Below are 26,622 nucleotides of genomic sequence, written 5' to 3'. Positions count from 1 at the left end.
TACTGAAACCAGCAGCATAAGGTTTTAAGATTTTCACTAGGAAATAACTAGTATTTCCTAGTTATTTCCTTAGTATACTAGCTTTAATACCTTAGTATACTAGTTTTAATACCTTATCCTCTTCTTCTTCTCTCTTACCAGTTCTTCTCTCAAACAGTTTCTTGTTTACAATCATGTCCTGTTATTATTGTTTTTGTTAGCTGAAAATAACTAGTATTTCCTAGTTATTTCCTAGTGGAAGTTTCTCAATAATAGTAATAATGAAAACTTAAATAATGATAATATTGAACCGTGTGACCCCAGTTAACAGTAATGGATTATGTATTTCAAAAACACAAAAAGAACAGATTTTGAACATTCTGACCATGCAAAAATGACAAATTAGTAAGATAAAAATAAATTAATTATTTGGATTGACACTTTCTACAATATACACAGATATCAAAATGCTATGTTGTACTCTATAAATATATTATGCACAATTGTTATTTGTCAATTAAAAATAAAAATTTCATTCAGATCTGCCTACGTTCCACTATGAATGTAAAATAGTTTACTATGTATATAAGATATGAAATGTAAGATCATTTGCTGCTTTTTTTTTTTTTTGCCAGTCCTGGGCCTTGGATTCAGGGCCTGAGCACTGTCCCTGGCTTCTTTTTGCTCAAGGCTAGCACTCTGCCACTTGAGCCACAGCACCACTTCTGGCTGTTTTCTGTATATGTGGTACTGGGGAATCGAACCTAGGGCTTCATGTATTCGAGGCAAGCACTCTTGCCACTAGGCCATATCCCCAGCCCCCATTTGCTGCTGTTTTATGTTATGGTTATTTTCTATTTTTTACCAAGAGAATGGCATTTGGCAGTAGTAATCGAGTCCCTTTTAAATACATCTTTTAAAATAAAAAAGTTAGGAATACCTTTTTTATTAAAAAATCACAAAAGAAAAAAACTGCAACTCTAAAATAATTTTTCGTCATTTTGGAACTTTGTAAACACTAGTCCTAGATCCTCAGGACCAGGAAGGTTTTTTTTCTGTCTTAAGTTGCAGTACTGGCAGAGCACAGAGTTTTCGGTGGATCATCAGTGAAGTTGTTTTCTCTCATACATACACTGTTCTCAGAAATGGAGGGAGGAGAGAAGAATGTTTTACCCTGGTTTCAAGTCTTAGTGGGTCTGTATATCCACACATATGTATCAAGTAACCTGCTGTGTACTGGGTACTCAGTAAAGGAATATACTATTCTCATCTTGGTCATGGCTTCTCCCAGGTCTCTAGGGGTGTTTGGAGGTCAAGCCTCTTTTAAAAATATTTATTAGCATAAATTCATTTTATAAAGGGGTTTCATCATGGTATTTATATACATGCAGAAAATAAGTTTGATCAAGTTCACCTCATCTATATTATTCTTTCTTTAGGCCACCCCCCCCCCCAATTTTTAGAAGGTTTTAGTACACTAATTTTTTTGTCAGTCATGGGGCTTGAACTACAAGCCTGGGCACTGTCCCTGAGCTCTTCACCTCAAACTAGCACTCTACCACTTGAGCCACAGTGCAACTTCCCATTTTCTGGTGGTTAATTGGAGATAAGAGTCTCATGGACTTTTCTTCCCAGGCTGGCTTTGAACCACGATCCTCAGATCTCAACCTCCTGAGTAGCTAGGATTACAGGTGCCCAGCTTAGTATACTAGTTTTAATACCTTATCCTCTTCTTTTCTTCTTCTCTCTTACCAGTTCTTCTCTCAAACAGTTTCTTGTTTACAATCATGTCCTGTTATTATTGTTTTTGTTAGCTGAAAATCCCTCACATAGATGAAAATGTGATATTTGTCTTCCTGAGCTTGCCTTATCTCATGGGGCTCAAATGTTTTGCAAGGTAACAATAGGAGAGTAAGGAATAGTCTGGATAGAAGCAGGGTAAGTCAATGAAGGAGCTATATGCATTCCTCAAGTCATTCAAGTCCCTTTTCCTTTCCTCTGTTTGTTATGGATTTCCCCCCCTCAACATGATTAAAAAGAGTTTACAGGACTCAGAGGTATCTGGCAGCCTCCTCTGGGTCCAAGATTGTACCTTGAGTACCAATGCCAATGGCAGCTGTAGAGCACAATGTTTCATCTCCCAGCACAGAAACGGAATCCTGGACTGGCTACTGAGGGGCCCCTGCCAGCTCTGGCTCTCAAGTTGCTTTGGACACTGTGCTAGATTTGTGGAATTTGGGGCTCAGCCTCCTTGCTCAGCTCAGCAGCCTGTATTGATCCTTGGGGCGCTTTTGTTCTCCTCTCCAGTAGCAATCTTTCTCTCTCTCTCTCTCTCTCTCTCTCTCTCTCTCTCTCTCTCTCTCTCTCTGTGTGTCTCTCTCTCTGTGTCTCTCTCTCTCTGTGTGTGTCTCTCTCTCCTCTCTCTCTCTCTCTCTCTCTCTCTCTCTCTCTCTCTCTCTCTCTCTCTGTCTCTCTCTCCTTCCCAGGCTCTTCTTCCACTTGTCTTCCCTGCTTCTAATGAATTGAATTCTGAGAGCTGCTTCAGCTCTGGTAGTTTTATAAAACTGTCCTTGCTCCTTCTGCATTTGCCCAGTCAAGGGTATCTTTGCCCGAGGTCGGAATGATGCTGTTAGTCCCGGTGATGATTGCATAGCAACACAGAGCAGCTTCAGGAGGGAGGGGGAGGTGGAGGAGGGAGGGAGGGAGAGGGAGAAGGAGGAGGAGGAGGAAGAGAAGGAGGGCAGGGAGGTGGGAGAGACAGAGGGAGAGTGTGCACACAGCAGCTGTCGGCATCCCTGTCTCAGTGACTTCTTTGCTGATTCACAGAAGCAGCCCCAGCCTCCTAGCTTCCAGCTACCGCCTGCTTCTCAGATTTGCCGGAATCAGAAGGTAGGCCACAGAGAAATTATTTGCCAGCCTCGTCCTTGTTCAGCTGGCAGAAGGGAAATGACTGAAGGAGAAGCTCCCGAGGTACTGTGTGAGAGTGCATGGGTGCGTTCCCGTTCCTGTCTGACTGCCTGCTTGCATGTGCCTTTGGGGGAAAACTTGCATTAAAAATGCTCATTATGAAGTACTCACTACTTGGATTCATGCAGAAAAAAAAGAAGAAAAAAGATGCCCAGGAATAGGAATTCAAGCTAATTTAATTTGAATAATGAATTGAAACATAAGATCATGATTTGTTGCTTCAACATGAGAGGAATATTATTTATTTTAGGTGCTTAATGCCATGCTTTTTTGTCCAAGGGTAGATAGATTTCCTGGTGAATGGGAAGGGAAGGTGTGTAGAAAGCATAGGCTAGGAGAAAAAGAGATAAAAGAGAAAAAACACGGGACCTCCCAGCAGATATGCTAGACAAATGCCTGTTCCAGCAACCAGACAAGACACAGGAGTTATTTCCTGAAGTAAACTGGGCTCTGACCTAAGAGCCAGGGGTTGAAAGGCTCATCTCATCTCTGCCTCAGATGCTGGCCCCTTTCATTTTCCCTGGTGCATTTCCCCACTTGTGTTCTCCTCTACCCCCTGTAACCAGGAGTCATCATTCTACTCTTGACAATCTAGCTTGGAGTTGCTTGAAATAGGTCTCACTTCTCTTGGAGTCTAACACCTCATTACCCTCTACTCTCTATACCTTTCCCAGCCTCAAGTTGTATGCCCCAGCCTGGTGAGTGGGCCTGGGACAGTGTGGGTAGTTGAGGTTCAACATTCAGCAGGCCTCATGGATCCAAGCAGGTGGCAGGGCTAGGGTGGGTTAAGGAGGAGCAGAGGAGGAGAGATATTAACAGCTGCTAAGAGCATGGTGCACTCTCATGTAGAGAGCATACTTTCTCTAATATTTTCTTTTTGGTGGTTCAAAAGAACAAAGGCATTTATAAAGTCTACTTCATCTTAGTGACCGAGATTTTAAAAAGAATTCTTGTTTCTAGATTAAAGGCCTTCAAGTAAATCATCTTTCCAAAGGGCCCTGTGGAAACTACAGACTTTAGGAGATTAGGAAATTTTTCCCTCTAAAGGTTGTGGAGGCGGGAAGGTAGTTCCAAAGATTCCTAGGGCCTTCTAAGAAAGCTATCCAACCACATCCCTGCAAAAGGAAGTGCTTGAAGTTGGAGTAAATTATCCTGTGCCTGAAAGAAGATGGAGCTCCTCTTCCCCAGAGTGGACAGGCCTCTGTGTTAGAGTTCTGCTTCTTGCTACTTACTGCTGTGGATAAAAGGGACATGGAAAGACTTGTTTCTCCAGGCATCTGCCCTACTGCTATAGCTCTGAGCTCCTGCCTGGAAAACCATTCACTTTGCCATCATCTATAGAAGGGGAATGTGGTTTGAAGCAGCAAACTTAGCAACGGCTCAATAGCCAGCTGCAGAGAGCACATATGGGAAGCAACCCTCATAACACAGATGGATCAGTGGTTTCTGTTGTTGGATCTGCTACAATGTCACCTAGAAAAGATTTTTAATGAAGCCTGAGGACAAGGCCTTATAAACTTACTGGGAACACTAAGAAAAACTTCAGCCAGTGGAAATTATGCCGTGAAAGTATATTCCTCCCTTGGAAAGGATTCGAAACACCCTGGCATCTAAAATAGCAAGTAAATCCTCCTAGAACAGCATTTACCAAAGCACTGTTCTACAGAACACTATTCTGGGAGAATGTTAATAGATTCTGTTTTAAGTGTTTCTCTCTCTCTCTCTTTCTCTCTCTCTCTCTCTCTCTCAATGTGTGTGTGTGTGTGTGAGTGTGTGCAGAGAGAGAGAATTCTGTGGTCCAATTTTTTTAAATACTTAACTAAATGTTTCTCTTAGACAGTGATGATATAAACAAACCATATAAAAGGCCCCATAAAGAAGTAATATGAATTAATACAAGTAATTTTGTTCAACCTAGTATATAAAAACTAATTTGACATGGGAACATTTTTTTTCTGTATGGAAAGCATTTTAGCATCTTGTAGACATAGTTTGGGGGATTTCTACTACACAAAGAATCAGTCAGATAAACAATAAACCTGAGTGAAATAGTCAAATGAAAAGAATTATAAAATGGGGGCTGGGAATATGGCCTAGTGGCAAGAGCACTTGCCTCCTACACATGAAGCTCTGGGTTCGATTCCCCAGCACCACATATATGGAAAACGGCCAGAAGGGGCACTGTGGCTCAAGTGGCAGAGTGCTAGCCTTGAGCAGGAAGAAGCCAGGGACAGTGCTCAGGCCCTGAGTCCAAGGCCCAGGACTGGCAAAAAAAAAAAAAAAGAATTATAAAATGGATCTGCCCCAATGATGCTTTGTGTGTGTGTGGGGGGGGGGGGGGTGTACCAGTCCTGGGACCTGAACTCATGGCCTGGTGCAATCTCCAAGCTTTCTTGCTCACAGTTAGTGCCCAAACACTTAAACCTCAGCTCCACTTCCAGCTTTTTTGGTATTTAATTGGAGGTAAGAGTCTCACAGTCTCTATGGCCCAGGCTGGCTTTGAATCATAATCCTCAGATTTCAGCCTCCCCAGTAGATAGTACTACAGGCATGAGCCAGCCACCCAGTATCAATGATACATTTTTAAACATGAAAACCCAATTGGTAAATAAAATTGTTGTTGTTCCCATCACGGGCAAGTTTCTGAAATTGTGAATTCCTAGCTGAGTGTATCCAAGCACTGATTGTCTAGCAGGTTACTTCCTATGAAACTAGACCCAGGACAATGAGGCAGATTTAAGGAATAATCCTTTAATCTTCAGTGCAGTACTTGTCTTCAAGGTCTTTCTTTTAGGAACCTGTTATATTTGAAAATGATGAACTTTCATTTTATCATGGGATTTGTTACATTTTCGAAAACACTGTACCATGAAATATCTTCTACGTTTAAAGGGGCATAAAGAATAACACAGAGAAAAATCAGAGTGCCTAATGCCTAGGTGAAGAAAGAAAGATCAGTAATAGAGTTGCCAGGCTCTGTCTACCCTCCATAATCAACATTCCCTCCCTATGAAGTAACCAACCTCCTGGTTATGGTGTTGAATATTGCCATGCATTTATTCGTACTTTACTACCTATGCATATGCCTTTCAACAACATATGCTGCTGCTTCATATGCTTTAAAAGCTTACATCAGTGGTATATTATGTATTTTTATATAGCTTTTTTTTCTATGTAATATTATATTTGTAAAAATGTATCCATATGGTAACATGGGACTACAATTCACTCAGTTTCCACTGATTTACTTATGAACACACCACAATTCATTTACCCACTCTGGTATTGATGGGCATTTAGGCTATTTCTGGCTTGAGGCAGTCACAGGGGTACTATGATCATTCTTGTGTGGGAGTTCCTAGGTGATTATTTCCCATCAAGAAGATAATCTGGAGTGAAATGGTCCCCTCACAGATGATGAGAAGCATCACCTTTGGGAGCTATTGTCATTTTGCTCTCCTAAATGGGTTACTAACTTGTAATCAGACTAGCAGTGTAGAAAGGTCACAACTTTATTTCATTAATTGGTTTTTACAATAAAAATTTCACTCATGGGAATGCATCTCTGATTTTTCCCCTGGTGGCAGATGTATTTCATTTTTAGAAAATGGTTTGACAGCTACCTTCTCAGAAATTTATTTCCTGGTTTGCAATGTTATATGAAGGAGTTGGCTTAGATGATCTCAAAGGTTTTCAGTTTGATAGTCTGGGTTTCTCTGGCCATTAAGTAAAGTACATGAGAAGAACAACCTTAGCTTTGAGCTACAATGTAGAAGATGGTTTTCGGAACACACAATGACATTTGGTATGAATAAAACATGTGTGTATCCTTTACTGCTGTTGGAAGGAAAGCCATGTTGTGAGCAGGGGGGTAGCCAGGTGTTTACCCCAGTCTGGGAAGAGGAATCTGTAACCATGGGAAGAGAGTCTCTTCCCACTGCTGCATTCTCACACCTGTCTATCCTAAAGTCTTTACTTGATATTTTTCTCTCAAGAACAGCAAAAACTTAAAAAATCTAAAGTAAAAAAAGAGAATCCCAAACTGGGCACTGATGGCTCATGCCTGTAATTCTAGCAACTGAAAAGGCTGAAATTTGAGGATCGTGATTTGAAGCCATACCAGGCAGGAAAGACCGTGAGACACTTAGCTCCAATTAACTGCTATGAAGCCAAAAATGGAGCTGTGGCTCAAGTGGCAGAGCACTAGCCCTAAGTCAAAAAAGCTCAGGGATAATGTCCAGGCCCTGAGTTCAAGCCCCAGGTCCAACACCAAAAATTAAAAAGAGAAAAAGAATCCCCTTATCTGGTCTGCAAAATTAACGTTTACTTAGTATCTGTCCAAGCTTTTTTTCCGCATGTATACACACATAGATTTTTTTAAATGTCCTTCTAATACAGGATTTCTATTTGACATTGTGTTCTGACATTTGTTCTGTTTTACCTAATACATATATGTATGTATATATATATATATATACGTATGTATATTTAACATTTGTTAAAATAGTGCATACAGGCCTACTACTTTCTTTCTAGCAGCAATATAAAATTCCATTGTGTGAGTGGCTACTGTACTAGATGACATTTGAAACTCATTAAATGCTAGAAACTATGAATACTTGCCACAAGGCCAGGGACATGTCTTTTTGTTATCTTGTTTCATAGACATAGGAGCTGGTGCACAGTAAGGCTAGAGAGCTTTCCAGGTCTGTGCTATAAGTAGCAGAGCCAGATGCAAGCATGAGCATCCTGGCTCTGTGCCTGTACCCTTAATGACCATGCGACACTGCTTCTCAGACATGGTCCACTGACCAGTCTCTTCTTAGTGCATACTGGAGCTGCTTGCAGATTTGTGCTTTTGCAAACAATACTGCAGTGGGTAGGTACCCTTGTCACTTCTGGAAGTCTTTTTCTGTAGTGAATGTTTCTAAAATCCAGGTTTTAGGTGGAAAAAACTCATTCAAAACTATTTATTTCTAGGTGCTGGGTGGCTGGTGCCTATATTTCTAGCTAATCAAGAGGCTGAGATCTGAGGATCATGATTCAAAGCCTAGGCAGAAAAGTCTATGAGACTCTTATTTCCAATTTAGCACCAAAAAAACCCTGGAAGTGGAACTATGGCTCAAATGGCAAAATGACACCCTTGAGTGAATAAAGCTAAGCAAGAATATGAAGTCCCAAGTTCAAGCCCCAGTATTAGCACACAAAGTAAAAATATTTATTGATCTCTAGGCACTGGGAAAGGTCAGGGCTCAAATGAAGTGAGTTGGCCAGAATTTTACTTCTCCAATGCCCTGGAAAGGTCACCTAAGTGCTTTGCAGGGCTTACTGGTCTGGTGCTACTAGAGACCTCAGGCTTCCTGCACCCTAACTGCTCCTAACTGCTGTGTCTTTGCCTGGTAGTGCCATGATTGAGTTTGTATCCACAGCCCAAACTCTCCACTTGCTAGAAGGTCAGTGGCTGCAATGACTCAGAGGCTGGGTTAGAGTCTACAGAGGCAAAACAGTGGACTGGTGAAGAACTTGGATCCTGCCTAGGTAAAAATCCTGGCTCTTCAGCATATTTCACAGTATATAAAATATAAAAATAAAAGAAATAAAATAAAAACAATAAAAAAGTTAGCTATTGTTTCTGGGCCTCCAATTCTCCTTGAAACTTGTAGCTAACAAAACAATTTCTTAGGCCTGTTGGGATAAAGAAGCAAGTTAATGCATGTAGATAGCTTAATATAGGTAAAGATGTAACATGGTAAATCTGAACTACCATACCAACTGAAGACCTCCTTGGCATTTTGAGGGGAATGGGAAGAAGGGAGGAAGGAATTGTTTTTAAATCGTATTTTCACAGGGTTCAAAAATTGAGCTGTACAAAAAGATATTCACTTAAAACGCAAACAAACAAAAAACCTTGTATTCTTCCCTATACCAGTGGCGTAAGCCTGTAATCCTAGCTACTCAGGAGGCTGAGATCTGAGGATTTCAGTTCAAAGCCAGCCCTGGAAGGAAAGTCAAAAAGACTCTTATCTCCAAATAGCCATCTAAAAAGCCAGAAGTGGAGCTGGGGCTCAAGTAGTAGAGCACAAGCCTTGAATAAAAAAAGCTAAGGAATAGAAGCCAGGCCCTGACTTCAAGTCCTAGTACCACTCCCCCTACCCCATGACAGAAAAAAGCACTTTGTTTTTCCTATTGGAGACACAGGACTTTTATGATGTGGGTAAGTCTGTTTGTCAAACAGACGTACAAGTGTGTAAAGAGTTACTTTACTATAATCCAATTTGCTTTACATATATGCTTTATATAGTTTTTATAAATGCATTTCTTATCTTTTGGGGGATGATCCCAAAAGGAAGAGAGATCGTACGTTTTTAATTTATTTTTTTATTTTCATGCAGTCGTACAAAAGAGTTATGTCTCAACAAAGTAGTATATAAAGTCAATGACTCTTGATCAATGTCACCCCTTTCATCGTTCTCCCCTATCCCTCCCAACCATACTCCTATCCTCAATTTTCTTAATTTTGTAGAAAATGCACTAAATTTTATGACTGTATTCCCTCTCTTCATTAATGTACTATTCAGTTCCCATTTTTCAGTGGTTACAGGTTATTTTATGTACTTATAAAAGGTATTTTATTGCAAATACAAGCATACATTTTCATTCGTATACAAATATAGACTATATTGGTTTTTTCATGTTTGCTTTTTATTTAAAAGTATATCTTAACCAGGCATGAGGCAAGCTGATCTCAAACTCGAGGTCAACATAGACGACTTAGTAAGACCCTGTTCTAACATAAAAAGGGCTGAGGATGTAGCTCATGATACAGCCTAGCACACAGAAAGCCCTGGATTCAATACCCAATGCAATGTATGTGTGTACAAACACACACACACACACACACACACACACACACACACACACAATGTTCCACACTGACACATTAAAAAGATAATTCTATTTTTTTTAATTTTTGGAGGTACAGGGTGTTGAAATCAGGACTTCCTGATTGCTAAGTAAGTACTTTACCATTTGAGCCTGCCCCAAGCCCTTTAATTACTTTCTGTATAAGGTATTATGGTTTGAATGGTCTCAAATGTGACTCTCTTATCTACGCCTCCCACATAAGGTGAGAGCACAGGTATGTACCAACATGCCCACTGTTTTTGTGGAAATAGGTTTTCATTTTACTCTCCCCTTGGCTGTCCTTGAAACATGATCCTCCCAATCTCTGTCTCCCAGGTAGCTGGATTTATAAGCATATACTAATTCTGTTTTAAAGAGCTATATAGAATTCCATTGTATGGGTACATTATTATTTATCAAACTGGTCCTTTAATAATGAGCATTTAGGGTTGTTGTTGTTTTTTTAAATTGTTTGGTGTTGTAAACCTTGTTTCAAACACTACCATCACCTTAAATGCATGCAAGTAAACATATACCCAAAGCCTTTCTTCTGTTTCCAGTATTTTATCCAGAAAATCAAGGACCTGTGTACTTAATTAAATTTGAGTTCAATAAATCAAGTCACAAGCAATTCATCAAGTATCTGTTCCGTGCCTAGCATTGTGTTTAACAATATGTCAATTATACATAAATATCAGGCATGGATCTTGTTCTTCATGAGCCAAGAATCTTGCTTTTATATCAAATCCCTGCTAGGGTCTCACTATATAGCTCAGGGTGAACTCGAACTTAATCCTTTTGCCTCCTGAGTACTGGGATTACAAACATGCCCAACCACTATTCCTTGAGTTCGTAGAAAAAGAGTCTTTCCCCCTGAATTCTTGATGAAAAGTCCATCTTTGTCTTTCAGAACCAAGCGTATTTCTAGGACCTTATATTTCTAAAAGCCACAATTTGCTATCTAGCAGCATTCTTAAGAGTTATTTCCACCTAAAAAGCACCCTCCCCACAATGACAAGTGTCAAATCTCTCTTATGCTAGCTCAAACATATCTCTACCATAAGTCCAACCTAATTCCTCCAACTAAGAGTAAATATTTACTCCTCTGTGACTTCTTTTAGCATGAATTCTGGGTCCCACAAAGAGTATGAATTTTTTCTCTCTTAAATTAAATTTCTATGCCTTATTTTCTATATGTTACCATTTGAAGGCCTAATCTGAATTGTCTCTTTTTCCTTAGAGTTTCTGCAAATATAAAGGAGGCCTAGGGAGATAAGTATGTGGAAGTGATAGGGGAGAAGGCAGAGGAATCAGGAGGCCTAGGTTCACTTACAGCTCTACATCTTCATCTAAAATTTGGATGATAATTGTGGCCAAGAGAACTGTGGCACAATGTTCTAAGGATCATGAACAATAGCCCAGTCGATTACAAACATGTGAGAGAGGGAATAATAATGTTTTGACATCTGGCACCCATACCCCTTAATCATTAATATTTGAAAGATTAGCAAATGAAGGCCTATAGATGTGAAATTGCTTGAGGTAATAATAGGAGCAAAGTGTGAAAACTGACAAGAGTGACTCTGGACCCAGAAGCATTTATCCTTTTCTGCCTGCCTGTGTTGTGATTAGAAGTTAGGATTTCTCTGCCTCCTGGGTGTATCATACTTTTGACTGGTGAAACATCAACATGGTATCTTGGAAATGGAGAAATAAGAAGGAAGAATGATTATATGTAGAGAAATTGCTTTTCAGGATAGGACAAAAAGGGGTAGTTCATAAAAGAGGAGATCCAAATGGCCAATAAGATGTGGACAGAAAGTTAAATCTTTCTAGTAATGAAAGAAATGCAAAGTAATTCTCAAGATGTCATTTTCAGTAACAAAGTTGGCAAATAAAATAGGAATACATACCATTGGCAAGTGTGCTGAGATATTGGCACTCATGTACTGTTAGTGGCAGTAGAAAGTGATACAGCTTTTTTCCTGGGCCATTTAGAAATAGGTACCATGAGCTTGAAATTGTTTCTGTAACTTTAATCCAGGAATTCCCTCTTCTAGGAAATTGTTCTAAGCAAAAAATAGCAACATATGCAGCAGATTGCTCATGTACTTATACATCACAAGAACATGCCTAATTGTTAAAATAAATTATGGTATATACATTCAATGGAATACTATACAACAGTGATTTAAAGCTACTATTTATGGTTGCCAGAGGAACACTAATATATACTGTTGCCAGACACTGTGCTGTTGTTTAAAGACATGATTAGTTTTAATCATTAGAATAATTTGATAAAGATACTACCATTATTATCTCTATTTTGTAGATGAGGACACTGAGTCTCAGAGAAGTTAAATCATTTCAGACCATATGCTTAATACGTTGAATAGTGTAGATTTAACTTTAGATCTGTTTAATGCCAGATCCCATTGCATCATCCACAGTGCCATATGCGGTTGTTAGAAATTAAGTTTTACAGGACTATTCAATAATACTCTAAAATGACCATAACATCATGGTAAGTGAAAGTAGTAGGTTACAAAATAATGGCTTCTGATGACAATCTATTGTAAAGTATACATATAGTTTTTTTCTTTGTACTTTCCTATTGTTTTTTTTTTAATAAAAACTGCTATACCTTCACACCTCTTAGTAATGGTTTTCTGGGTGGTGACATCATGGATTGGTCTCTCTCTCTCTCTCTCTCTCTCTCTCTCTCTCTCTCTCTCTCTCTCTCTCTCTTTCGTGTGTAAGCACCAGCCCAGAAATTACGAGGACATGTAGTCACGTAGAAGAAAGAAAGCATTTTAATGTCAACCTAAGCTGACAGGCTAGCTCTCCAGGGGTAGAGTAGCAGCCTGCTCTCAGGCAGGGGAGGTAATTATGTAGTATCAAGGAGGCAGAAGGGGCTGGGAGCAGGAAATCTTCTGTAGTCACAGCTAGACACTGGAGATATCAGATAGCCAGAGCTGGACATTCTATAGGTGATTTACAGCTGGGGAAAACATCCTATACCTGGTACATAACTAGGACAGTACCTTTTATAGCGGACACTAGAAATAACCGTGGGACCAGAAATGGGCATCCTGACTGTGGCAGCAACATGTTGCTGACACAGTTGGGGCTGGGGGTACTTGTAGTTTGGGTGGGAATGGGCAACTGTGGCTGGGCTTGGTTTGTGGGTGACTCAAGATGAAGGCTGTCAACCTAAAATTGATGTGAATATGCCAAAACTGAAGACTGTAAATGACCTTCTACTGGCTAGGAAGGCACTCTACCACTTAATTCATATCTCCAAATTTTTTGCTTTAGTTATTTTTCAGATAGGGTCTTGTGCCTTTGCCCAGGTTAGCCTCAAACTCTGTTCCTGCTATGACTACCTCTCAAGTGTCTAGGGCCATAGGTGTGAATCACCATTCCCAGCTTGTTTTTAAAAGAGTTTTGTGAACTTTTACCCGGGGGGGCGGGGTTTTTACAAATTGCAACCTTTCTATCACTACCTCCCAAGTAGTTGTGTCTACAGGCATGTATCACAACACTCAGTCCTATATTTTCCAGTTTTTCTATGATAAACATGCTTTAAGAACTTGAAGTATAACTCAGTGGTAGAACACTACAAAAAATATCGCAGCTGTCCCTGAGCTTTGTTGTTGTTGTTTTTCTCTCTCAAGGCTAGCACTTGAGCCATAGTTCCAACTCTGGCATTTTCGTGGTTAAATGTTGATAAGAGTCTCACAGACTTTTCTGCCTGGTTTGGGTTTGAACTGAAATCTTTAGATATCAGCCTCCCAAGTAGCTAAAATTCTAGGTGTGAGCCACCAATGTCTGGCTAATTTTTGCAAGAAAAGATATTACTGGGGTCATGTCTCATTTGAGATCTAGCATGCATGAGGCCTCGGTTCTCATCTCCAGCTACACAAAATTTTTCTTTTCTTTTTTTTTTTAATCTTTACTGGAAAGGTGATGAGCGGGAGGGTGGGGTTATAGTTACAGTTACATATGTAAGGTAATGAGTACATTTGTTTATCTCCTCCCCACAAAGTTGTAAGGTTCATATCTTATATAGAGTCAAGTGAGTATTAGTTTATTAGTTCATCCCTTGTCCTACTGTTTCTGTGATTCCCTTTCTCTTCCACTGATCAAATAATCTTATATACAAGACACAAGGTACAAGAAATGAAAACAAACAAACAAAAACTACATACAGGACATAGTAAGACTCTTGTTTCCCTATCTTGGAGTTCATGTTGATACGCTTCATTATATATGGTCCTATGCACTAAGCAACTGGGTTATTGAGATCCCCTGTTAAGAGTATCATAGACATATTCTAGTTATTACAAATGAGGGAAACCATGCAACCAACTTTTCTTTGGGTCTGGCTTACTTCACTTAATATAATTTTTTCCAGGTCTTTCCATTTACTTATGAATGGGGCAATGTAATTCTTTCTGATGGAAGCATAGAATTCAATTGTGTATATATACTACATTTTCTTGATCCATTCATCTACTGAGGGGCATCTAGGTGGAATCCATATCTTAGCTATGGTAAATAATACTGTAAGGAACATGGTTTCAGTGGTAGGTTTATTATGGCCTTGTTTGTGGTCATTCGGGTAGATGCACAGGAGTGGGATTATTGAATCATAAGGGAGATCTATGTTTAGTCTTTTGAGGAACCTCCATGCTGCTTTCCAGAATGGTTGGACAAGTTTGCACTCCTACCTACAGCGAAGTAGTGTTCTCCTTTGGCCAGATCCCCACCAGCATCTGTTGTTGTTAGATTTCTTGATAATGGAGTGTGGTGGAATCTCAATGTTTTGTTTTGCATTTCTTTTATGGCCAGAGATGTTGAACATTTCTTCATGTAGCTCTTGGCCTTTCATTTTTCCTCTTCAGAGAAGTCTCTCTAAGTTTTTAGCTCACTTGCTAATGGGGTGGTTATTTCTTTGTGGGTTTGTTTTGGGGGAATTTAATTTCTTGAGGTGTAGGTATATTTTAGATATGAGGCCCTTGTCTGCTGTATGTCTAGTGACGATCTTCTCCCAGTCAGTGGGCTTTCTATTTGTCTTGCTAGCTATACCCTTTGCCATGCAGAAGCTCTTCAGTTTCATGCAATCCCATTTATCCAATCTTTCTTTGATTTGTTCTGTTTTGGGGCCTTTATTAAGAAAATTTCAACCTGTGCCAAGGAGCCCTGGTGTTTCTCTTATTCCTTCCTGTAATATTTTCAGGGTATCTGCTTTTACCTTAAGGTCTTTCATCCATTAATGGTTGATTCTGGTGCAGAGTGATATATAAGATCTAACTTTAGTTTTCTGCACATGTTTAGCCAATTCTGCCAGCACCATTTATTGAAGAGGCTTTCTTCCATCCTATTTTTGGCTCCCTTTTCAAAGATACAATATTTTTCTTAAAAAACATGCATTACAGGTGTAATTATCAAAAATGAAAATATTTGTGTCAAATAAAATGTGATAGGAATCTACCTAGAATAATGTAAATCAGAATACAGTAAAGACACTTGCACATCCATGTTCTTTGTTGTATTATTTGTGATAGTCAAGTTATGGAAACAACCCCAATGCCCTACTATAGATACGTAGATAAAAATGTGGCACATATATTCAATGAAATTTTACTCATTTATTACAATGAACAATATTATTTCATTTTCAGGGAAAGGGATGGACCTAGAAAACAACTACGTTAAGTAAAATAAGCCAGGCTCAGAGACAAATGATGCATATTTTCTCTTACATGTGGAAACTAAATTTAAAGTACAAGCATACATGATAACACATACAGGGTTTTATGCATATAACACAAGCTGACTAAAGGATGGTATATTTAGGAAGGAGTTCAAGGGTATAACTCTTCTGACAAATGAGGGACTGCTTAAGAAATGAATACGGGTGGCAACATATTTGGAGAAGGCAATGGAGGGACACATGAAAGGAGGAAGGAAGCGTGAGCAAATGTCATTTTGTCATTCAATATACATTATGTAAAAATTGAACACTATAACTGGAGGATAGGAATAGGAGGGTTGAAATGGAGGAAAACAATCGGAGGGGTGACATTGATCAAGAAGCATTGTACTTATAACCTGACTTATGGACTTGTAATCCTTTTGCATACCTATGTAATAAAAATAAATGAATAAAAATAAAATGTGAAAGCAAGCCCCATGTAGACTTTGTGCCCATAACACATTTATAAGAAAACTTTTCAAAAAATCTGAGTGACTAACCAGGTGCTGGTGGCTCAGGCCTGTAACCCTGCTTACTTAGGAAGCTGAGATCTGAGGATCAGTTTGAGGCCTACTCAGGAAGGAAAATCCATGACACCATTATCTCTAATTAAGTACCAAAAAATACCAGAAGTAGAACTGTGGCTCAAGTGGTAGAGCACTAGCCTTGAGGAAAGAAGAGCTCAGGAACATGTCCAGGCCCTGAGGATGGACACACACACACACGCACGCACGCACGCACGCACGCACGCACGCACAATCTGAGTTACCAACTTTCTTTTTTTGCCATTCCTGGGGCTTGAACTCAGGGCCTGAGCACTGTCCCTGACTTCTTTTTGCTCAAGGGTAGCACTCTACCAACTTGAGCCACAGTGCCACTTCTGGCCTTTTTTATATATGTGGTGCTAAGGAATCGAACCTGGGGCTTCATGTATACAAGGCAAGCACTCTTCATATTCCCAGCCCCCAACTTTCATTTTTCACAGCAGGTAGCAGAGGTGCTACCTTTTCAGCCATTCTTTGGAGAATCTCTGTGGGCATGTGTAGCTATGTAGCTATGTAATCTTTAGGGATTTTGACTTTATCAAAGTATCTTTCACAGCACAAACTCTTGGACCTTTGTAACTTGTAATAGTCCCCAATTTTTGTTTGTGAACCCCTGAGGCAAAGGGGAATATAGTTGACAAGAGGAGACCTAAAATCTAAATGTATGAGTGATGTTCTCACTCTGGGAGTTCTAAAAGTACAGCTTACTATTGTGGGAGTGAGTGGGTGAAGTGAGATTTTCTTTTTAATTTTAAGAAAAGGCCTTTCTAGCAGAGTAGCAATGGTTCACACCTGTATTTTTAGCTACTCAGGAGGCGGAAATCTGAGGATCAAGGTTCAAAGCCAGCCTGAGCAGGAAACTCCATGGGACTCATTACCAATTAATCACCAAAAGCCTGAACTGAAAGTGTGGCACAAGTGGTAATAGGCCAGCTGTGAGAACAAAAATATAAGAGGCAGTACCCAAGCCTTCAAGTCCCAGTATCAGAGAGAGAGAGAGAGAGAGAGAGAGAGAGAGAGAGAGAGAGAGAGAGAGAGAGAGAGAGAGAGAGAGAGAGAGAGAGAGAAGGGACACATATCTGAAGTGTTTGGAACTACTTGAATAGAGTCTAAACATCATGGCTACTAGATCATTAGCATCAAGCGTCAAAGATGACCAGTTTCTATGATTAGGATCAGGCTTTATTTTTGCTAGATATTAAAAGAGATAGCTTTAACATTTGCAAGCATCACCTTCATGATGTTTGTGTATATTCATTAAACCATCAATTTATTTTATTTAAAAAAATATTTTGCTGGTTCTGGGGCTTGAACTCAGGACTTGGGCACTGTCCCTGAGCTTCTTTGTGCTCAAGGTTAGTGCTCTGCTACTTGAGCACAGTGCCACTTCCAGCTTATTCTGAGTAGCTTATTAGAGATAAGAGTCTCATGGACTTTCCTGGGGTAGCTTTGAACCATGATCCTCAGATCTCAGCCTCTTAAGTAGCTAGAACTACAGGTGTAAGCCACTGGATACTCCTAGCTCATAAATTGTTTTTATACCTCTAAAACTTTTGTTGATATCTTTCTTTGTCTAAGCTTAACTCCTGATATCTAAAACTAACTACATCTCCAGCATAGCTTATGTAACCCTGTTCTTCACCCATTACCATACCAAATGTGTTCCTTCTCCTATCTTCCTGCTCTTGCTGTTGGCAACATGATCCAACCAGTTCCCAAATTAGCAACTTGGAGTCCTTCATGTCCCTCACCTTCACATCCAATTGATCACTGAGCCTCCTCGGTTTTTACCTCTTCAGCAAGTCTCAGCACTGAGCTGCCTGCTCCATCCCTACAATTTTGTCTACCTATTTCATGAGCTTCTTCGTGGCAGGCAGAGGGCTCTTGCTTCAAATTATTTTAAATTTGTTAATTTTATTCACCTTAAGTATTCATACAAAGGGGTTTCAATTCAATGTGTCAGTTTTTTAGTCCGATGCATCATTGTAAAAGATGCATTGTCAGTCAGATCATGGGCCTATCTGACCACAGCCTCATTTGCTAGCCTTATCTTCTGCTATGCCTCAAAAGGCACCTACTTTGTTCTCTGATCACACTGAGCACACCATGCATTTTTTTTCCAGAGCTGAGGAACAAACTCGGGGCCTTGCACTTGCCAATGTTCTGGTTCCGCTTTATGTCCTCTGTGTCATGGCAACTCTACTTCCCTTTTGCAACTTATCTCAAATACATTTCCTCTAGGGAACCAAATACAATTTACCTTTACCTCATCTGTCTCTTTAGTCCATCTCTTCAATTTTTTATTTTGTGCCAGTACTGGGGCTTGAACTCAGGGCCTGGCTGCTGTCCTTTGGCTTTTTTGCTCACCACTGGCACTCTACCACTTGAATTACAGCTCCACTTTTGGCTTTTTTTCTGGTTAATTGGAGTCTCACAGAGTTTCCTGCTCAGATTGGCTTTAAACCACCATCCTCAAATCTCAGCTTCTGAATAGCTAGGATTCCTGGTGTGAATTGCTATCCAGCTAATAGTTTATGATAGTTATTTTCAGTCTGTTTTCTCCATATATGGACTCCTACGGGGAAGTCCTATGTTCTTTTTCTGTTTGTTCCCCATGTGCCACCTAAACTCTGGCCATATGAATATGACTTTTCATAGCATGCGCTTTTGTTTGGGTAAGTCAGTCTCTGAGGATGCCAAGCTCCTTTCCTACCTTTCTCTACATGGCAAGTGAATCTACTCATCTGTCAAGACTCATGTCATAGGCAATGTTTCTAAATCTGTGTGCAGTCTCAAAGTTAGCTGTTCCTCACTTTGGCACTCCCCTATCCTTATGACCCAACCTCAGTGATGGCATTTGCCACATAAGCATTCTACTCTAATTATTAGCTGACCTGACTGCCTCCTACACAAATCTCAGATACTGATTCATCTTTGTAGCTTTAGCACAAAGCATAACATAACAAACAATAAATACTTCCTTGATGGATAATTAAAGTCCTATTGATGTTTGGTGACCTGGAAAGAACTATTGGGTAGATAAGTAAGCTTTCAGTACTTATTTACATAACTAGTCCATGCACCTGTAGGATGATACTGGAGTTATGTCTTTTTTTGTGTTTTGCTTTGTTAGTACTGGGAGTTTGAGCTCAAGGCCTCATGCTTGCTAGGCTGGTATGATACTGCTGAGAAATGTCTGTGTTGTTCATGGGTTATTTTTGTAATATAATCTCCCTTTCCACCTGGGCATGTGACTGAGCCATGAGATTTGGACTTCACATCTTTGCTAGAATCACAGGCAGTATGCTCCTGTGTTTAGTTTTCCACCATGGAGACAGATCCTCATGGATTTTTTTTCTGCCCAGACTGGCCTGATATGATGAGCCTTTCCATCTCAATCTCCTATGTAGCTTGGGATAATATGTACACACCACTGCACCCAGCTATAGGCCCAGAAAGAGTCTTACAAAAGTTTCTGCCCAGACCAGCCTCAAATTTTGAACCTCCAATCTCAGCCTCCTATGTATCTAGAACTATAGGCATGCACAATCAGTACATAGGTCTTTTCTCTGCCTTAACTCTAAAACTGTCCTTGTAAAACAAAACAAAACAAAACAAAAACGCAAGTACCCTAAGCCCTCAGGGTGCCCGTGGCTCACACCTGGAATCCTAGCTACTGAAAGACTGAGATCTGAAGATAACAAAACTAGCCCAAGCAGGAAAAGTCCATTAAACTCTTAGTACCAACTAAGCAGCAAAAAAGCAGAAGTGAATGTTTGACTCAAGTGGCAGAATATATATATATATATATATGTGTGTGTGTGTATATATATAATATCTAGATATAATATTTATAGATCTATCCACCTATTGGATATATATATAGAGATATTATATATATGGTATATATTCCAACATTCCTTCTCTCTCTTATTCAAAATTGCACATTTTTCTAAATTCAAAACAAATCTCAGGGCTGGGAATATGGCCTAGTGGTAAAGTGCTCGCCTCGTATACATGAAGCCCTGGGTTCGAGTCCTCAGCACCACATATATAGAAAAAGCCGGAAGTGGTGCTGTGGCTCAAGTCATAGAGTGCTAGCCTTGAGCAAAGTGGTAGAGTGAGCAAATATGCCAGGGACAGTGCTCAGGCCCTGAGTTCAAGCCCCAGGACTGGCAAAAACCAAAACAAACAACAACAGCAACAACAAACAAATCTCACTGCTCCCAGTATGCAAATGGAATAACTCACTTCCATTTCAATTTGCACACTCATGGTCACCACTGTGATTGGGTGGGGATGAAGGACAGGTTTGAGAACCATTTGTTTGTTGTTTTTTGTTTTGTTTTGTTTTCTAGTGTTGCGGCTTGGGACTCAGGGCCTGAGCAATATCCTTGGCTTCTTTTTGCTCAAGGCTAGCACTCTACCACTTGAGCCCCATCGCCCCTTCTGGCTTTTTCTATATATCTGGTGCTGGGGAATCGAACCCAGGGCTTCATGTATACAAGGTAAGCACTCTACCACTAGGCCATACTCCCAGCCCCTGAACCATTTGTTTTTATTGTATCAAAAAACCAAAATACAAGTTTATCATGAAAAAAACAATAAAACTATCCTTCTTACTCTTCTAGGTGCTTAATGCCCAATAATCAGTCTACTGCCTATCCTCACCCCCATGAGCCTTGGTTCTGATGCAACCTATGGTCATGCAGGGATGCCCTTATACCTTCCCACGATGTCACGAGTGGCGGGCTGCTGAGCGGTTCCATCACAGCAGCAGCCTCCGAAGCACCAGCCCCCAGCCTCAGGTAAGAACAAAAGAAAGACTGGTGGAGAAAGAGAGGACATGGGATCTGTGTGTGCACTTGAGATTCTCAACTTTTTTATATTAGCTTGGAAACACTGTATTGACACAATTCTTCCCAAATAGCATGGAGCCTCCTTCAAATCCATCTCTAGAACTCCTTTTGTATGTGTGTGTTTTGGGGGAGGTGTTGTAGATCAAATAAAAGCACTGGTCTGGGCAAATCCAAAGTGCCCACTGTGGGAGATGGATACCAATTCTGGCTATCCCAGACAAATGTGATTAGGAATAAGCAGGAGCTTTGCTTGCTTTGGATTATCTGTGGCATACCTCACAATCTCTAGGTAGCTCTCCATGCCATTGGCTTTTCCTCTCAAGTCCATAGTCCTCTCTGTGACTACTTTCCTCAAGACAAAGCCAGGATAGTTTAGTCATGACTAGGTTACAAGGAAGCCTTTTCTAACTCTGAGACATTTCCAGAAGACTGTGAGCCTGGCATGAGCAGTTACCTCAGCACAAGGGAAGCTGCAGCCTGGAGCTAGCTCCACTTCCCACTCCTGGCCTGTCATCCCCTGCCACCCTAGTTGGCTCCACTCAGACCCCTAGAAAGGGTCAGGCAGCTGCTCCAACTATTCCTGTAGGTGGGCCTCAGCATGGAAACTATTTGGAACTGTGGAAAGCCCAGAAGACTCTGTGGGAGATAAATAAGGATGGGAACAGAACTCTTCTTTGGTTAAAAAAAAAGTGTTTTCCCTAAGTACTGAGGGGTGAGGGCTCAGCTCTGGAATGTTAACCTTTCCCCAGGCAAGTCCGCAACAGAGGGAGAAGAGTGGCCATTTCTAGGAGGGTGATGCCTCTAGGCTTCTGGCTTAGGGAGGAGGGCTTCCCTTCGCCCCACCTAGTGTATCACAGGCATAAGACTACTAGGATGTATTGTCCTGTCTTCCTCTCCTGCAGAAGCCCATAGGGCGATAGGGACAGAGACTGCTGACATGAAGCCTGAGTTCAAATCCCAGTAGCACCATCAAAAAAAGAGAGGAAAGGAAAGGAAAGGAAAGGAAAGGAAAGGAAAGGAAAGGAAAGGAAAGGAAAGGAAAGGAAAGGAAAGGAAAGGAAAGGAAAAGAAAGGAGGAAGGGAAGGGAAGGGAAGGGAAGGGAAGGGAAGGGAAGGGAAGGGAAGGGAAGGGAAGGGAAGGGAAGAGAAGGAAAAGCCCAAAAGAATCCTAGAGATCACCTATTTACCTTTGTTCTTGGTGTCTGAGGGTTACTTTTCTTTTCCAATCTGTCTGTCTCTCAAAGGCAGGCTATACCACTCCTTTTCAAAAAAAAACTTTAATTTTATTGTCAAGATGATGTACAGAAGGGTTACAGTTATATACAAAATGAGTACAATTCTTGTCAAACATTGTGACCCCTCCCTCATTTTTCTCCCACTTTCCCTCCCCCAACCCCCCTACTCTTTTGTTTTTGCAGTGGGCATTGAAGGAGGGTCACCCAATTCAGAAGGTTTCTGCTGCCCCAGCTTCTTGATGCTGCCATCCTATGGCATTGTCCCAGGTGTCCCAGGAGGCCTATTGAGTGATTTACTTGATCATGCTTATTCCCAAGCTCATCCTCCTGTCAGGCCTTGGAGAAGTTGCTTACCAAAGATTTGTCAAAGTGGCCAAATCCTTTCATTCACCTCAGAGAAGCAGTAGGCCTGGAGGCAGAAAGAGATTTGGGGATCTTCCATAAAAAGGAGAAATTAATCAATAGAAGCTACCCTCTGAAAGCTCTCCTCAGAATTATGGAATGCCCAGTCTCACTCCTGCCATCCTTGCCAGCCTGGAAGGGCCATTTTGGCCCCGGTGTGGCAGGCCCAGTTGGGAGAGGGCCGGAATTCCCCAGGAACAAAGCTTTGATTCACTGGCCAGGCCCTGGCATAGCCGCCCCCTCCAGATTCCTGGGGGGTCAGTAAACAAACAGGGTGACAACCCCCGCCTCCTGGCCTGGCTCTGCTCTGCTTGCCTCCCTTCCCTGCCTTGCTCAGAGCAGCTTAGGACTCAGCCTGACTGCAGCTCACCAGAATCTGGGTCTGAATTCCTGCTGAGGGTTAATCATGGGGCTGCCTGATCCTGCCATGGACTCCTCAGGCAGCACAGGTAGGGTCAGCTCACAGGCCACAGGGCCTGAATTCTGAGCTTGGTGCCTGGAATTTGGAGGCTGACTCATTTTCTTTTCATGATGTACCTGTGAGCAGTGGTTTCACTGAGATGATTCATTTCCTAAATAGCCTTAGAGAGTCTTTGTGGGGAGGAAGTTATGTTTTAAGGGGAGGAGAGGCTGGAGAAGTCTCACTCACTTGCAGGGCCAGCTTATTTCCATAGGAAGGCAGGCATAAACAAGTAGGCAGGCATGTAGGACTCCCTAGGATGATTTAGAGCAGCCAGATTGAGATTTCCAGAATGAATTCCCCTTATGTCCATCTATTCCTAACCCCTAACCTTGTATGCTAGGCGCTATGCTGTTGGTAGTTACATAGCTATCATGGTTTTACTCCTAGAAATATTCTGACAGGGTCTCATCAAGTTCAGAGTGATACACTAGGAGCCTGAAAGCCCATTGACAGGCTTCATCGCTTGTCCTCTTGTCTGTCAGGATCTAGAATGCACCTTTAGTTCTTTCTCAGCCCAAGTTCTGGTTCATGACCTGTGCCCTTGTCGTAAGATAGGAGGTATAGGGAGTTGGAGGGAGGTGACCTTAAGACCTAGGTCCATTTGGGAGGTAATACACCTACCGTGCAGGTAATCTGAGCTGATTTGTCATCTGTTTTTAATGGGGAAGCTACTCAGTTTTACTTTAGATGAGATTCAGTAGACTCTGAGAGTCTGAAGTATAACTCTATAGCACTATAAATCAATTTGAAGGCTATAGTTGTTCACATTTGAGCAGTTCTGTCCTCCTCCTCCTCCTCCTCCTCCTCCTTCTCCTCCTCCTCCTCCTCCTCCTCCTCCATTTCTTACTTCTCCTCACCCTCTGCTGTTTCTGCTTCTTTTGTTTCTCTGCCTTCTCCTTCTTTTTCTTCTTCTTTGTCCTCCTCTTCTTCTCCTTTTTTTGAGATAAGGTCTCACTATGTATTCCTGGATAGCTTATAGCTTCCAATCCTTCTGCCTCAACATCCTGAGGATTGCAGGCATGTGTTATCACCCTTGACTTAACCAGCTTCTTACCTAATGCAAAAGCATGCCCAGGATCCCATCTAGGTAGTGGTCCTGGAAGAATTAACAATTGGAGTAATAATAACAATAGGCAGTATGTCTATGTGACTGAATTTGACCTTGCAGAGTATAGTGCTGAGGATTATTTCTATATTGCTTTCCATGAACACACACACACACACACGCACACATACACACACACACACACAATTTCTGAACCCTGGTGTCCATTCTCCTTCATTCACTCTTGTCACACACATGGCTTGGCATGGAATAGAGCATGACACACTGTGGGAATCACAGAATGTCTGTTTCTGTCTAGGTTAGAGCTGCTGTTGTTGTCCCTGCGCCTCCTTGGGATGGTGCTGGGGATCCCTGCTTAAGTCCAAAACTGCTGAACTGGTCTATTGGTGCTGGTGCTCCCCTGGAACCATCAGACATGAATCTATGTTGGAATGAAATAAAAAAGAAATCTCACAATCTCCGGTAAGGACTGGCCCCTAAAAACTGGTACTTTAGGGAATGAGACGATATGGGACTGTTTTGCCTGTTGTGGTTTGTTATACTCCACTCGGTCTGTGGATCCTCCTTTCTTTGGCCTCACCACCCACTTCTCCCCATGCTTTTCCAGGTACTATGGAAAGAACTCTAAATTAGAAATCATGATAGTCAGATTTGAGCCTCAGTTTTAAATTTTGGGTAAGTTGTTAGAGTTCTCAGGGTTTTAGTTTCCACTTTTTCTCTGTTTTATGAAAAAAACAAACTTGTAGTGGAATAATGCCTGCCCTCATTAGCTCTTAGGGTAGCCACAGGGTTGAGACATTTTTCTAAATGTAAATATGCTGATGTGGAGGTAAGGGTGATGGTGATTCCTCCTCTTTGTCTCACAACTGTCTTTTACCTTGATGGATCTTAGTGTTTGCTTTTCCATCACTTGTTTTTTTATGTCTTCTACTCCTACTTGTGGACTATTAGCCCAGGTAAGTGCAACTCCATAAGATCCTGAAGTCAATCTCTACATGTTATTCGCTTTCCCTTATCCGTCGTCTTCCCTCTCTACCCCCTACCATCAAAACCCCTGGCCTATCATAGGCATTGATGGGATGAGAAATCAGATAAACTTGGGCTCAGATCATAACTGTGCCAGTGACTTTGCTGTGTGAAGTTGGGAAAATTACTTAATCTTTCTGGGTAATAGTAATGCCAACTCCAGAAGGTCGTTGTGAGAATTGGCTGAACTAATTACTTAAAGAGTGTCCCAGGTGGAGGGAAGCAAAGGTAGATAGTTGTTATTGCCAGCTAAAGACTGTACACAGCCTTTACCACACTCCAACTTCCTATGACTTGGATTTCATATCAATTTTTATTTAGGGGTCAGGGAAGGCAGACAAAGATGAATAGATGGCATACAGTTTTCTTTCTGCATATCTCTAGCTAATACTTTTGTCATCCTTTGGATCTCTCAAGCTGCTTACACTTGTATACATCCTTGCCAATGTGAAGTACTCATGGTCAACTATCTGCCAAAGCCTCTCCAGATAAGCACTTTGATGTGACTTAGATTTTTCCAGGGCAAGTGGGGAACCAGACAGCTGCCACCCATAATACCCTTCCTCAGTTTTCTACCCTTCTTGGTTTATTGCTAGGTATGCAAGGGAAATAACTGAGATCCAGTGTATCATATTTAACCATACCTACCTATAGGTCGAAATGTTGACTTTAATATTGCACTCCACCTGGAGAGACCTCAGGAGTTTCTGTGTGTGGGTAAGAGTTCAGGACTCCTTCCATTTAAGTACGCAAGGGCAGCAGCTCTTGAATTCAATTTGCATGTTAAGGTTCCACATAAGTGTTTATTTGTAAAAATATATTTTGCCACTTAAAAAGTAGATTGAGGGATGGGAATATGGCCTAATGGTAAAGTGCTCTCCTTGTATACATGAAGCCCTAGGTTCGATTCCTGTGCACCACATATATAGAAAAAGCCAGAAGTGGTGCTGTGGCTCAAGTGGTAGAGTGCTAGCCTTGAGCAAAAAGAAGCCATGGACAGTGCTCAGGCCCTGAGTTCAAGCCCCAGGACTGGCAAAAATACAACAACAAAACAAAACAAAAAGTAGATTGAACATCATTAGTCTTACCTGTTGTATACAGTTCTCGCCTAGAGGCCTTCTCAGACCACAGTGGAAAGCTCCAGCTCCCGCTCCAAGAGATTATTGACTGGCTTAGCCAAAAGGATGAGGAGTTGTCGGCTCAGCTGCCCCTACAAGGAGATGTATCCCTGGTGCAGCAGGAGAAGGAAACACATGCGGTAGGTTGGAATCATGGAAGCATGGTGTGTAGCTTCTCAGTGGTGAAGGAGTCCTTTCCACCATACCCTAACAGTCAGACCTTTAGCTCTGCTTTGACACCTAAATCAGTACAAGGTGGCCTACAGTCTGGCTAACCTGTAAGGAACACTCCACAGGT

General features: G+C 41.2%; 1 protein-coding gene across 1 annotated transcript in view; it reads left to right on the top strand.

Moving 5' to 3' along the window:
- Positions 1 to 2,694: 2,694 nt before the first annotated feature.
- Positions 2,695 to 26,622, top strand: part of Drp2 (dystrophin related protein 2) — a 56,359-nt gene continuing 32,431 nt past the window's right edge. Inside the window, exons 1-4 of the mRNA XM_048336614.1 lie at positions 2,695 to 2,868; positions 20,787 to 20,963; positions 24,479 to 24,642; positions 26,308 to 26,464. Of these exons, the coding sequence (XP_048192571.1) occupies positions 20,847 to 20,963; positions 24,479 to 24,642; positions 26,308 to 26,464 (438 nt within the window). The 5' untranslated portion in view covers positions 2,695 to 2,868; positions 20,787 to 20,846. The remainder of the gene's footprint in view (positions 2,869 to 20,786; positions 20,964 to 24,478; positions 24,643 to 26,307; positions 26,465 to 26,622) is intronic.

This window comes from Perognathus longimembris, chromosome 28 (assembly GCF_023159225.1).
Source record: "Perognathus longimembris pacificus isolate PPM17 chromosome 28, ASM2315922v1, whole genome shotgun sequence".
Lineage (NCBI taxonomy): Eukaryota > Metazoa > Chordata > Mammalia > Rodentia > Heteromyidae > Perognathus > Perognathus longimembris.
The sequence above is the reverse complement of the archived record's forward strand: the minus strand, read 5'-3'. Positions and strand labels throughout refer to the sequence as shown.